At 41.3% G+C, this 15,591-nt stretch overlaps 1 protein-coding gene across 1 annotated transcript in view; it reads right to left on the bottom strand.

The window, feature by feature from the left end:
* The window catches only part of LOC147727444 (albumin-like), a 475,469-nt gene that overhangs the window by 159,333 nt on the left and 300,545 nt on the right, over positions 1–15,591 (bottom strand). Inside the window, exon 9 of the mRNA XM_086961517.1 lies at positions 4,427–4,556. Within this exon, the coding sequence (XP_086817643.1) occupies positions 4,427–4,556 (130 nt within the window). The remainder of the gene's footprint in view (positions 1–4,426; positions 4,557–15,591) is intronic.

The following is a 15,591-nucleotide window of genomic DNA, read 5'->3' as shown; positions in this document are numbered from 1 at the left end:
TGCATTACACACGCAAGTTATAGTGAGTCCAATTAACTATAACGTGGAATTTCATTGGTTTTATGTCAGTAAAATTTCCAGCTAACTATAACTGGTGTCAAACCTATGGTTTTTTAAGGGAATTTCATAGGTTTTTCAAATGCTACATCCTAACTATAACGTGTGTAAAACCTATGGTTTTTTCAGTGAATATATATATATATATATATATATATATATGAACCGAGTAATCTTCAATAACCACACTCCTGTCGTGGAAAAACGAAGACACGGACCCAAAGGCTGCAGTCAAGGAGATCTTTAATCAAAACCTCACTGGTTACGCGTTTCGAGCACCGAGTGCCCTTGGTCACACACCGCGCACCAGGTCAGCTACAAATTTATACATTTTTTTAAACCAGTGATGCTCCACCCATTTTCGTGGGTCACAAGGTGTAGACATAGAGAAAATACGTAGTATACATATACAATACGTGCTCACCTCTATATACACATGTAATAAAGACCAGTGTGTTGGCTTTTTTTAAAAAAGAAAATTATAACTGCATGAATGCAATATTATTGACTCATTAAGCCATAACCATGTACAAAGAATATGTATATACATGCAACCATATCGTATATACATCCCTCCATTTAATACTGAAACTGGTCCGTTAAATTCAAATCCATCTATAAAAATCTTGAAACTATATACTGTATCCACATGTTATGTGAAAAAATATATATAAAAATCTATATATTCCTATACATATCAAAATCTTTACATATTACAAAAATATATACTCTATTCCTATTTACAAATATACACTTATTACATCTCCAATATGAAAATTTCATGGTATTAAGATGGACAAAAGGACACATATAAATACAAAGTTGTTAACTATGATTGGGAAGAAAATGTATAACATCTATATATACATGTATCTATATCATGGCTACACTGAGATTAAATTGACCCACTAGTGATAAATCCTTATTGAAAAAAATAGTGAAAGTGCAAAATCGTGAATTAAAAACAAATTCTTTGTTGACATGAAAATCATTAGTCACCAGAATATTTTAAGAAATTAATGGAGAGATAGTATTTACATGAAGGCAAACCCCTCAAGATCAGTATGATACATGAATCCTTGCTGGACTCCCATTTGATGCCGAGTCGGCGTCATCTGGTATCAGTTTGTTATTCTCAGAATGACCTTGAGGAGAAAAATGTGGAGAAAACCTCATAAGAATATTATAGTGGTAAAACTATAACAAATGGTGCAAATCTTCTGTGGTGTTTAGCCCATTTGGGTACTTACTGTCTAGTTCTATGATGTATTCGGTTTCTTTTTTACGTAGCAGTCTTTCTCTGTCGCCACCTCGCATGAGGGGCGCGACCACATCGATAACATAATAAGATAAGTGTGATAAATCATTATTATGTGTGGACTTGAAATGACGTGCTACTGGGTACGTATTGTCATTGTTAACAATGGCACGTAAGTGTTGCAAAATCCTGGCGTGCACCTGTAACTTTGTACTGCCCACATATCGTAGGCCACAGGTACACGTCAGGACATATATTGCAAACTCACTGTGACAGTTAAAGTACCCCCGAATGGCTTTCTTCCTTGAGCTGAACGGTGTAACATAATGTGATGTATTAACACCAAATTTACAAGCCCTACAGGAGGAACATTTAAAGAAACCTTTGTGTTTGAGCCAGGCATTACCATTACCTAACTCAGGGCTATTTTTGACCAGACAGTTGTGCATGCTTGGTGCTTTTCTGTATGTTATTGTGGGGGCATTGGGGATGATATCACCCAAGACACTGTCTGTCCGAAGAACTGACCAGTGCTTTTTCACAATGGATCTTATCTGTTTTTCTTGACTGCTGAATGCCAATATAAGGCGAGGGGCAGGATTGTCTGATTCCTGTTCTACATTTTCACTAATCAGAAGGGATTCCCGAGATTTAGCTCGGCATCTCCTGAGTGCATTATTGAGAACCTTGTCATTATACCCCCTGGCTTTCAGTCTATTCATTGTGATCTGTGCCTCTTTTTCAAAGGTTTCTGGAGTGCTGCTAATTCTCTTCACTCTGAGCAACTCTCCATAAGGAATATTGGTGATTACGTGTTGGGGATGCTTACTGCTGGCGTGTAATATACTGTTGCCAGCCGTTGGTTTACGATACAGTGAAGTGGTAATTGTATTGTTGGTAATGGCAACATGTACATCTAGAAAGTCTGCTTTTTCTCTGCTGATGTTGGCCGTGAAGAACAGATTATCATTGTTCTGATTTAAAGCATCAACAAAAACTCTAGCGCTCTCCTCATCCCCCTCCCAAATGCAAAACACATCATCAATAAACCGTTTCCAATATTGAACCTTTTCAAAACCGGGAGTATTGGTGAGACCGCGCTCCTCCCACCAGCCTACATGCAGGCATGCATAACTGGGGGAGAAGCACGATCCCATCGCCACACCCCGTACTTGCCTCCATACATCTTTGGCAAACATAAAGTAATTGTTATTCAAACACCACTGCACTAATTCACACAGCATCTTATTGTGTGCATAATATTCACAAGATCGAAAACCCAGATAATGAGTGATGGCGTTCAATCCTTGAGTGTGGTTTATAGAAGTGTATAAAGACTCAATATCCAAAGTTAACATACACCATTCTTGGCGCCACTGGATGGAATTGAGTTTGGTGAGAAAGTCCCCCGTGTCTTTTAAATAACTAGGCAAACCTTTGACAATGTCCTGCAGAAAATAGTCTATATAGTGTGAGATATTCTCCCCCACACTGTTTATAGCCGCTATGATGGGGCGGCCCGGGGTCGGGATTTTCTGCTTGTGGATTTTTGGGATCAAATACAATCTTGGTAGCACCGGATGTTCTCTGTGCAAATAGTCAAATTCTGATTGAGAGATCAAATTGGTTCTTTTATAAGACAATAGCATTTTCTTTAGATTGTCTTTGGCTCGTTTGTAGGCCATCCCATTCGATCTTTCATAGCAGGCAGGGTCATTTAACTGTCTCATGGCCTCGGCCACGTACTCCTCTTTCTTCCATAAGACAATATTACCCCCCTTATCAGATTTGTTAATAACAACTTCCTGATTTTGACTAAGTTTCTTCATAAGGGTGTTATATTGTATGGTCCTAGCATTGTTTTTATTGGTTTGTGCCTGTATGGTACGGTTAAGTCTTTTTAAATCTTCCGTCACGCACTCATGATAAATGTCAATTGCATCTTTAGGCATGACGGGTAAAAAGGTGCTTACCGGTTTGAAGGGACTCTCGCCTGCTCCTTTTTGGCAAATATCCACGTTGCTCAGTTCTCTTTGTGTATTGATGACACCATCCTCCACCGGTGGTGAGGCCGTCGTGTTGTCCAGATTGCACAAGGTAAGTAAGAGTCTAGCATCTCTCGCTGCTGGGACTGCTGGAACTGTGGCTGTGGCTGTGACAATGGCACTACTGCTTGCTGACGTGCCCACAGTACGCTCCCTATTTCTGGTTGCGTTTTTGGATGCAAAGAACTTTCTGAGTTTAAGCTTCCGAATAAACTTAAAAACATCAGCTCTTGTACTGGTGTAGTTAAACAAACTTTCTGGACAAAAGTTAAGTCCTAGAGCCAATAATTGCTCTTCTGCTGCAGTGAGGGTAACATCGGAGAGATTGGTAATGGTACAATCCTTTATTGCTTTTTCTTGTTGTACCATTGTTTCTTTTTCTTTAGCTGTTGAGGCTGCTGTTGCTTTTCTCCTTTTGCGTCTTGCGTGGCGTCTTGCATTCCGCTTTTTGCGTTGTTGTTCTTTTTGTGCCTCGGACGCAAGGTTTGCAGCCGATCGTCTACTAAAAAATCCATCTCTTCACCGATTTCTAAGATTCTTCCCGGTTGTGTTTCTGTGTTGCTAATTTCGGACAGAGACATACTGGATGAGCTGGCCAGAGAGACTGTATCTGGATCTGAATTGTCCATCCCCTCATCCTGTTGATTAACTTGCGCCAAGTTGCTGCTGGTTCCCGCCTTGGCAGTTTGTTTGCTCAGTTTGGCTTGTTTTGCTCGATCGTACTTCCTGGCAAACGTATAAATTTGTCCTGTCTCATAGTCCTTCAAGTCCCTCGCGAACTTGTGCACTTTTCTAATCTTGATGCGCTCCTCATGTTTGTTCAGTCTCTCACTTATTTCTTTGCGCATATTGGTGATTAGTAACTTAGTTTCCGGGTCTGTAACTGTAATTTATATATATATATATAAATGATATATCTATATCTATAGATAATATAGATGAATGACCAATGTATATCCGAATTCAGTGGTTGACCTATTTCTTACTCTACAGAACTCAAAAAAAGAAATGTTTTTGAAAACATAAATACATATTTTTTTTTGCATGCAAGAGAAGTGAAACCTACCCCTTTGGTAAAGCATTCACTAGCGTTCTCTAGACAGCATTGCACAGCCAGCTCTTGGTAGCCTTCGCTTATTTCTTGAATCAATTGTGCAGAGAATTCTTGATGCCTTCTTGAATATTCGTATGTAAATCTGCAAAACGAAAAAAATGCTTTGGTATCAGGTATCAAAGGATGAACGGTAAGTAAGTTACTGCACCTAGAAGGCTTGGATAGCTCAGGGCTATGCAAAGTCACATCACTGTAATGCTTTTCTGGTACCATTCAATAGATTCATAATGCCAGTGTGTGCGAGTTGGTTGATTTTCAATAATCCATTAGCAAGCAGAAGCCATGTGTTCATAAAGGGAGAGCATTGGCCACAACCTCTAAATGCTCTGGCAGAGAGAAAGAGGGTCTTTTTGGATGACCTGTAAGTCCAACTGTGATCCTCACTCTACTCCACGCTCTAAAATGTCTGCCATATTAAGGATTGTTATAACCACTGTGAATGCAATCTTTCATCTTAAACTGACACATTACAAAGTTTACACATGAAGTATATATAGTGCATTCTTGTTGGTGCAATTTTGCACTGACATTTACACAGGAATTCGGAGCCATTAGTGCAAAATGAAGGCTGTGCAAGTATCAGGCAAAGCAAATATCAGTATAGCAATTGCTGCAAAGCAATCTATGAAATCTTGAAATGCTGGTGTAAAATCACACGGGCAAAGAACAATCTTTGTGATCAAACGCCATATGATTCCTATAGATTGACTTTTGTTACTTTGTTATTCATGCAGCACCTGTGTCACCAGAATGGCTGCAGTGTACCTTATGAATGACAAGAACTGTGAACATCATCACAATAATAAAACAAGCATTGGCATAGCCAATAGTTCTCGCCTTTGGGAGCTTATAAGCAGGGCCGGCCTTAGGCATGTGCAAGCTGTGCACCTGCACAGGGCCACCAAACCCCAGGGGCCACCACACCAATATATATCCTTAATATATTTATCCTCTGAGGATGGATACATATTTGTGTGGCGGCCCCTGGCAGGGATTTGGCGGCCTCCGGCTCAGTTCCACTTCTAAACACCCTGACCCCCCACCCCTCTTTACTGGCCTCCACGCTCTGCCCCACCCGGACCCCCTCTTCCGGGGCCCCCTACCTACGCTACCTGCCCAGGGCCATCATGACCCTAGAGCCACCCCTGTTATAAGTGTTTAGCCATGCAACAGTTAATGTGGTTGCACCAAGGATATAGTGCTGCATAACTTAACTAAATACTTATAAGGTCCCAAAAGCGAGCCCTATTGGCTATGCCAATGCTTGTTTCATCATGAATTTGAGATGCTTTCGGTACCAGGAATGAGACACTTTCGGGCAGCCTATCACTACTACTCAGTTACATTTTAATTAACTTTTATTTCTTGTTTGTTAAGGAGTAGTGCATATATGTGTCACTCCTTGAAGAAGAGGTGGAAGGACTCTCACATGATCATAAGTAACATTGTAAGGAGCGCAAAATCTAAAACGGGAAAGCTGAAGAAAACCTAAAAACTGTCCTTCGTCAAGTGAAAAAAACTTACATCAAGTATTTATTTACTAAGGGATGATTACCGAACTTTTCGAAATACCGATGAGTTCAGTTTAAGGGAGAGTTCAAACACAGGAAGTGGGAAAAGTGGCCGCAGCTCCATTAGAAAAATAAGAGTGAGCAAGCATTTCCTGTGGACTGCACTACCTTTTATCCCAAACACTGGATCACTGGACAGTCATGGGCCTGGACGGCTCTTGACTTCCTGTGATCCATTTGTCTTCCTCTCCCTTTTTATCCGGGACTCCAGCAGGAGACTTTTTTTTGCTCGTAGGTAGCTAAAAGGGCATGGCCAGCCAGCGATAAATCAGCTTGCTTGTCACATGTCACTAATCAGCACTCGGAGGGAAAGAATAACAGCAACCGTCAGACCACTTAGTCAAGGGATCCCCCTAATGTTTGAGGAGTCTCAGCCCCAGCAGTCAACATTAAAATATCAAGTCAGTGAACCATCAGTGCCTCCTAGGTGCAAACCAGCCGACATTCTTCGCAATTATGTCAAATGCCCTTATATTGTAATTTCTGATCACTGAGCTCAGTTATGTTCACTGTAAGGTAAAACACTCAGCTGAATAATACCATCAAACACCTGATCCTTCGATCTTCCGACTCTTTGTTTACAAATACTTTGTATTCATTCCAAGCGTACTGTCAGACCAATGAGCCGACATATACATCATTTTCACTTTGGATTAACTCAAATTACGTGCGCAAGCCATTGAAATATATTGATTCAATTCCATCTAGAGCCTCCCACCAGGATTGCACGGCGAACACTTGGCGTTGTTGCACCTCAACAGTGCCCTTTCTAGTCCTGAAGAAGACCCCAACGCAAGGACCCAGTTCAGTCCTGCCCCAGGGGGTCGAAACGTCAACTACACCCATACTGCACAGACTCTAGGGACATTATTTGCAAGAATCATCTGTCCAGCTGAGTCATGTTGTATATTGTGAACTCTTGACCTATTCCAGGCGGAAAAGTTTGTACAAATAACAAATTGATGTGTTTATGTCACAAACTACCTTTTCACTGTCCTTACTCTTATACCCAACACACACCTTGATCCAACCCTTCTCTCACACCCTGAGCACTGTATTATATTGCACTATGAATTATATTAAACTACATGCTTGCTTTTAACCTCCTAATGCTTTGAAATAAATCGCATTTGCGATTTTTTTGCAATAACATTGAATTATTTGAAGATTTCGCTTTTATAAGCCACTTTTATAAACCGCTTTGACTGTGTTTTTTGTACTGCTACTAGAACCTAGATTCATTCATTCATATTGATTCAACTACCTAGACCCCCCTCTTTTTACATACTGGAATAATACCATCAAGCAATATCACATAGCGTAATGAAAGTTATCTCCATGCAAGTCACTCTAAGAAAAAAGGCTTTTCTAGAGGTGGCTTTTGGCTTGTGTATGTCACAAGATCAATGTCAATAAGCAATGGCGGAGCCACTAGGTCTGACTTAAATTTGCCAACATACCCACACAGAGGCATTCACAAATGTTTACAGCCCTATTGCAATTTCCAAATCTGGGATGAAAGTCAGTTCATGTAGGAGATAAAGGAATTGAATGTGGGAGACAGTGAGATGCTTGAGTGTACCTTTCAGATGTAAAATAGTCTCTCATGCATTGAAATGAAAGCATTGTTTGCATCACGGAATATTACACCAATTATAACCAACTTTGCTACATAAACTACACACGCATCCTACTCTACTACACAATGCGCCTATCTCTCTCTCTCGCCTCTCTACACCCCTACACCTCTATTCTTTTACTTTTCTCTCTACTCACACCACCAGGGGTGCGAAAAGATAACCAGACAGGTTGCAAGGGGGCACGGGGGAAAACTGTAAACGTGCAAGCCGGACGAGAAGAAGATGAAGCAAACTGGGGAATGGACTGTCAAGAGCCAAACTAATGTAAGCCAATTGAGACAATGCTTGCCCCCCCACCCCCGGTGCCCTCTCTCTTGTTTCCCTATCTTTTTCCTTTCCTTTCCCCCATGTGATTCACCCTGTACCATGTAAATATGCTCTTTATTTTCAATAAAAAATTACTGAAATAAAATAAAGAGGATGGAATAAGAGGAATCTTTTACTGGGTCCGCCATACATCTTGCCAACGCATATACTTTAAAACCACAAAGTATGATGTTTCCTTCAACAAATAGGGGGCTTACCATTTTTAGGACTCCCTCGGGTGCAATCCCTTGATGAATACCTTTTGGGACAACATAGTTGAATATATACCCATCATCTGATTTTAATATTACAGCAGGGAATAATAATAATAATATTTTCGCTGATCACCTTCAGGTATTTTTAATCTAGCTATTGTGGTGGGTCCCATACTAGTAGCATTAGTCTTTTAAACCTAAACAATAATCTCCCAGTGGCAGGTTACCTTGCATGCTCCCTCAACATGAACGGGAAGCTCGAGCTGCCTCTCCTTGCAGGACCATAAGCGGGAGATGGACCAATATTTGATGGGGATGATCTTTACCAGATTGGATTGTCCATATGTGATCTCCTAGCCAAAGCCCAGAAGAGGAAGCGTCCTCTGCTTTTTGTCATAACCTTGCATTTTCACCTATGCTGCTTCTGTCAGCTGTCCTGCAGAAGGTGCAGAAAGATCAAGCAGAGCTGATTTCGATTTCCCCTGACTGGAGGAGGAGGATCTGATACACTGATGTGTTGACATTCAGTATTCAGCTTTCTCTCCCTCTCCTGCACAGGACAGACCTGTTCTTACAGCAGCATGGTCTGTTCTTCACCCCAGTCATCAGACATAGTGGCTGCATGTGCAGAGATGTGCTGGCAAGAATCCTTTTGTCTGATGTTCGAACACTGGAATAGATTCGTTCTACGGTGCTTGTCTGAAGGCATGAACCTTTTTCAGTCATGCTTTTCCTATAGTCTGTATTTCATATTGCCTCTTGTTCAGCCTTTCCCCAGTCTGAGGCAATTGGAAGCAGCTGTGTGTGTAGCAGTGTCTACTGTAAAAGTATATGTGGCTGTTCGGTCTGCCCTAATGTGCCTTTCTGATCTGTCGGGCATTGACGACACATGTTTTAAAAGGTCTGCTTGGCTTATATCTTCTCATCTGTTTGTTTCTCAGTGGCATCTTAATTGTGTGCTAACTTTTCTAATGGCATCCTTAATTGAGCCAATGACCAGTTCCACTTCTCACTTTGAAAACGGCCTTCTTAGTGACAGTGACTTCAACCCATAGGGTCACGTACCTTCAGGTTGTTTCGGTTTCACCACCACTCATAGTATTCTAAACTGATACATTTTTTCTTCGTCAATCCACCTTCTGCATCGAGCAGTCCATCACTCATTCATCTTTCTTCCTTCTTATCGACCAAAGACCGAACCCAAGGCGTGTGGTTGCCAAATATGTCAAGTGTACTCAAGAGGTTAGAGTAGACTATGCCGTCTTTGTTGGTTTTGCCAGAGTAAAAGTGCAAAGAGGTGATGAGATATGCCGTTTTGATACACCGTAGGCAAGAAAGAGTCTCCCATGAACAATCATGCACACTCTACTAGGGCCATGATTCTTTCAGGGCTCTCACTATCTGTGTTACGCCAGCTGGCATCTGCTGGGTGGCCAACTGTTCATCCTTGCAAACTTTTGATAAATATGACTGCCTCACAGCCCTAACATGCATTGAAGGATACTATTCCTGGTCTGCGCTGTATGTTTTTCGGCTGGCTGGCACTACGCAATCCTCCTGGCGGGTAATGCTTCAAGATTCATTCAGTAGGTGAGGAAGCTGCTGGAAGATGTATCCATCAGAAGACATAGTTACTTATCTTTGGTAATGGTACCTCTGGTGGTTACATAATCTTCCCGCTGATTACTCATTGCCCTCCCTTCCTCCCCTGGAAGTGGAATTTAGGGAATGCAGGCATATTATATTTGGATTGTCATTGTTGTTGATGGTCTCTTAATGCCTCTGTTCAAACCTAAATAGGGCATTTTTTGTGGCTGAAGCCACATGGTGCCACCCTGGAGAACTATTTCTGGGGGAAATGTTTCCAGAATCCAACCTGGCCCAGGTATTTTCTTAAAGTGAGGAATCTGCAGAAGATTATGTATCTACTAGAAATATCATTACCGAAGGTAAGTAACTTTTCCATCACTCACAGAGGCTTTGATGGGCATTAGAGATTAATAATAGAAATGTGTCCGTAAGTGCCTTCCCCTCAACTCCCCCAACACTTGCACGAGGGAAATGTGTGACTGTTTACTGGTTTAAGAAGGTGTGTAAAGGAGGACCTTCCTAAATCCTACCGCTGAACTCTCGAACTGAGGGCCATATTATCAAGAAAGGGCGATACATTATCGCCGCTTTTATCGGCAGGAAACTGCTGCTAAAGCGGCGATAATTGGCTTGATAGTATGTCCTTGTGAATTCCCATAGAAGCCCAGGTTAACACCAAAACCTGGGCTTCTATGGGAATTCACAAGGGCATATTATCAAGCCCGTTATCGCCACTTTAGGGGCAGTTTCCTGCCGATAAAAGCGGCGCTAATGTATCGCCCTTTCTTGATAATATGGCCCTGAATCCCTGGGGAGCTAAGAGCTCAGAAAAACTGCCTACTGTTTTAGCAAAAAGGTCACCTCCTTTTTTATGTTTTTGCTCTATGCCTAACCATCTAGGTTGTCTTACTTGCTATGGTTATTGTTTTTCCCTTTCCCCTATTCTGATCTATTGGCGCCAGGAAGCCTTGTGGAATTAGGGGGTTTTATAAATAATAAAAAAAACGCATCCTTTTAACTAACTTAACTTAACATTCTACTAATATATCCTGTCCCATATCCTACACTATGAAACTAATGGTTAAGCTTAAAATTTCACGTGTTAAATAATGCATAGGAAGGAGCACTTAAAATACTAATATCCTTTTCGTATTTACAGCAGTTGATGCGTTCTTTATCTTTACATTTCATCCATTGCTTTGGAAAGTAACTGAAGCTCGATTGTGTATGGCTACCTCTTCTACTACGTCAGGGATCAGTGGACACTGGGAAGTAATGAACATGTTTTCTGCTTCAGGCATTTATGACACATATGGGATGCATTGCAGCATACTGTACTTAGTTTCTCCCCACCTGCTGCTTCATAAGTATTTTGATTTAATCAGAGAAACTGCTTGTGCTGTAAAGCATATAAAGTAGTTGATTAAACCAATTTGTCTCCAGATTATTTTTTTTTGGTCTGCTATAAACTTGTGTGTTTAATAGTGACCGTGCTAGACGATCTCCGTATGCGGGCAGACAGGGGACAGTCAGGCATTCTTATATTGCTTGACCTGTTTGCCGCTTTCCATACGGTCAACCACTGCATTCTGCTGACCAGGCTGGAAGAAGCTGGGGTGTCAGGGATGGCCCTAGAGTGGTTTTGCTCGTATCTATCTGACAGATGTCAGGCGGTATCCCTCCCACCGTATCAGTCTAAATTCTCCACTATCCACCATGGCGTTCCTCAGGGCTTGGCGATAAGCCCTATTCTTTTCAACATCTACATGAGACCCTTGATTGAAATCATAAAGCCGCATGGTGTGAAAGTAGTGAATTATGCCGACGACACCCAACTTTTTCTCTCTCTGGAGGGTAATCAGTCGATCTCTCTGGCAACTTTTCAAGATTGTATGCAGGATACTGCCCATTGATTAAGAACCAACTCACTCCAATTAAATTCAGATAAGACTGAAGTCTTATACTGCACCGTGGGGAAGATTCCTTCCCCTTTCCCGGATAATTTTTGGCTCTCCTTTAACACGTCCATTTTGGTTCCGGCTAAAGCAGTACGGAATCTGGGAGTGATGTTTGACATGAATTTAACCATGGAAACGCATGTAAACAAGGTGGTGGGGAATTGCTTTTCTTCGATCAGAGCATTAAGGAAGATTCTTCTGCTGCTGTCACAGACGGCAAGAGCACTGATTGTTGGTAGCATCATTCTCAGTAGACTTGATTACTGTAATGCTCTACTGCTAGAGGCTCCCAAATTCCTGATCGATCGCCTCCAAAGAGTCCAAAATGTGGTGGCCAAACTGGCATTGATGAAACCACGACGTTCGTCAGGCTCACTGGCCCTTGCAGAACTTCACTGGCTGCCTATAATGCAGAGAGTCCAATTTAAGTCTCTGTGTCTGGTCTTTAAAGCCCTTCATGGACTTGGGCCTACACCTCTTCGAGAGACCTTTGTATGGTACACTCCAACATGGTGCCTTCGCTCTGCCACCGCCTGTCTGGTGAAAGTTCCGAACATCCGAAGAGCCAGGTCAGGAGGCCGGGCTTTAAGCTTGGCTGCCGCCAAGCTCTGGAACAACCTTCCTTTAGAACTTAGACAGCTACAGGATCTTCCACAGTTTAGGAAGATGATCAAAAATGGCTGTTTCCCAGAGCTTGATAGGCTAGATAGCTTAAGATCACACATGACCACTTCTCGTGCCTGGCAGGCTGGAATTGTCATTTAGCTCATGTTGCTCTTTTCCCACTGCTTGATAAGGTTTATGTACTATAGCGCCAAGATACCCGTTGGGTGATAGCTGTGCTCTACAAATACTGCATACAATACAATACAATATCTTGAAGAAAATCTGTTTACATTTTTTTGTGAGTTTCGTTGCATGCTATGCTGGCTTTAATGAAACGCTGTTGTGCAGCTACATCTCCAGTAGGTGCTGCCAAAGTACTGTGTTAGACTGAAAAACATCTAGGCATAAGAAGGAAACAAAAATTCTAGAGTTTTTAAAAGGACAAGCATTGGCGAAGCCAGTAAGTCTCGCCTTTTAGACATGTTGAGTTTGGCGACATAATGTAGCGATGTTGCACAGCATCATAAAAAAATTGAAGCGAAAAAAAGCAAGATGATGGGAGTGCTGTTGCCCATGTTCCCTTTCAAAACAAGCGGGCACCTCGCGATGATAAGGAGAGGAGGGGGAAAGAGGAGGGGGCTAGCGGCTGTTTCCCTTGCGGGAGCCAGCTTTGAAACCAGCTGTTAATTACTAACAGATGGTTTTAAAGCTCGTTCTCGCAAGGGGCTAGCCAAATGTGCAAGCATTGCCATTAAAAGCAATGCAAGACGTGCACGTTTTTGCCTGAAAAAGGCAATTGATGGCTTAAGGTCTTTTTCCTAGGCAGCGCATGCGCGCTGCTAGGCAAGACCTAAAAGGCAGATCAATTATTATTAAGATTACCAGAACCCAGATCGAATATACCTCCAATTTCTTTTCTCCTGGGAATTATGTCATGCCTCAACAAACATAAATATCAGATCTGCATCAATGATCTGACCGTGATAGTGGGAAAGTAACTTAATTCCCAGAATTTAAGTCTCAAACCCCCCCATTTGGCAAAGTATGGAACCGCGAGTTGTGTAAGTGGGTCGAGGCGGATGGCAATGCCATTATTCCCCAACAAAGACCACAAGATGGCTGCTTATCTTTGATGCAATGGGATGCAGTGAGGTTGCTGCTACGTCAAAAGAAAGATGATGCTATACCCCCTTGACTCACTTTCCACTAGTCTGATTGTGGAGTATTCTACCTCTTTCTCCTGGTATCATTTGTCTGGCTGAGTCTGTTTCAGGTACAAGTTGTTCTTGATTTTATTGATCTTCATCTATAGTTCACTATATGATGTATGATTATTAATGGGACTCAGAAGATACTGTATAATGTGGCACGTAATTCCTAGCATGCCTGTTCGTTGTTTAATTACCTGCTTCTGCTGTTTCTTTTCTTTTTTATTCCTTTTCTTTAAGATTTCACAATCTTCTCTCCCCACAATTCCCTTCAGGCACTGCTATATCATACCCTTACATTTCTAATCATCTCCGAAGACGCTAAAGCAACTATTACCAATTTCTTATGCAATGTCTATTGCTCCAGTTTTATCAGCCTGAAAGCCAATCAAAATATTTGTAGTAGTTGGAGACGTCAATAAAGTATGTGCTCTTACACTTACCTGTCTGGTGTAATCACTCCAATATTTTTTTTAAACTAATATTAAAATAGCTACAGGAACGCGATCGCGTATGCACATATGCATCAGTAAAGGAATGAGAGACAATATGAGGGATGAAGTTAACACTGGCAAGATCCTTCATTTATTACTTGCTCAAAGAACTCTTCCTAGTAGTTTTTAAGTGTTTTTTATCACACTTGTTCCCCAAATATGGGCTACAAACTCAATGTCAAGAATTCCGGGTGTGCCGTTTGGTAAGGTGGGGTCTATGTAATTAAAAAAAAAACCACAGCACTTCATTTCAGATCTAACTCCTACCTGTCCGTTTATTTTATATTTTTATTGAATAGGTCATTAATAGTTCTTCAAAAATGTAAATATAAGAGTTGGCAAACAGAGAATACCATAGTGTTCAGAGAGTTTTGAAAGTATGGAATCGTGAAAGTTGAATGGTGTTAGTGTGGGCAATAATACTATTCAAGAAGTTGGAAAGGGGTGTCCATAGTAAACCACTTGTATACAACAAAGAAATGGATACAGAATATCGTCTATCTATTCGGTGATGATGGAATACTCATGGATGTAATTTGAGGGTAGTCAGGGGTCGCAGTTGCGACCTCTAGCTTGCTCCCTGCTACTCCTGCTACTTCCTTTGGAACTCCTGGCCTCAAGGTGCAAAATGTTTGCCTCCTCTGAGGCCAGGGTCGCAAAGGAAGTGCCATGAGCAGCAGAGTGCAAGCTAGAGGTCACATCTGCGACTCCTGACAACCCTCAAATGACATCCATGGGCATACTACATGCCACCAGGCTTTAGAGGATATGTTAGATGTACACGTCCTATTAATGGTAATCTGATGAAAAGTGACGGCAAGTAGAGGGTCCAGCAGGTTATTAATCCAAAAAGTAGACTGCCAATTGCTGTATAGGCTACCAAGAAAAAGAGAGGCAAAACTAGAAGGAATTGTGTGTTTGAAAAATGCAATTATTTGTTTCCAAACCTTATGCCAAACAACAGAGTATAGAGCCATGAACATAACGTGTTTTAGAACACTGTTTAAAAATGAACAGGACCAACATTTGGAATCACCTACATTAACAAACTTAGATATATATTGTGGAGTGAAATAAAGCCTATTATTATAATTAAAAAAAGCATCTGAATAAGATCGGGCGTTCTAGAAGTTTTGTGAAATTTAAGCTATACCTTGTCCCAGAGAGAAGTTGGCCAAGTATTTCCTAAGTCGGCTTCCAACAAGAATTCTGATGAAGTTGTAGGTCTTAAAGGGGAAGACAAATTTAACAGTTTATAGATGAGAGGGTTTTTAGGTTTAAAACACAAAATTTGATTTCAAGAATCTGTAAAAGGATCTTCGGGATAATTTTCAGACTAAGATACCAAAATGTCTAAAAGTTGGTTCAATAAAATAGAGCATTTAGGTTGGAAGGATTTAGGGCAATGTACTTGTGATTAGAATTGGGGAAAGGAGAGGGCAGTGTCACCATCGTAGAGTTCACTAGTCCAACAAATTCCCTAATGTTTCTATGTTTTCCAGAAAAGTAGTCTATTTTTAAGTTTAATT

Source organism: Lissotriton vulgaris, chromosome 3_1, assembly GCF_964263255.1.
Source record: "Lissotriton vulgaris chromosome 3_1, aLisVul1.2, whole genome shotgun sequence".
NCBI classification, from domain to species: Eukaryota; Metazoa; Chordata; class Amphibia; order Caudata; family Salamandridae; genus Lissotriton; species Lissotriton vulgaris.
This window is presented reverse-complemented; position numbering and strand designations above follow the sequence as displayed.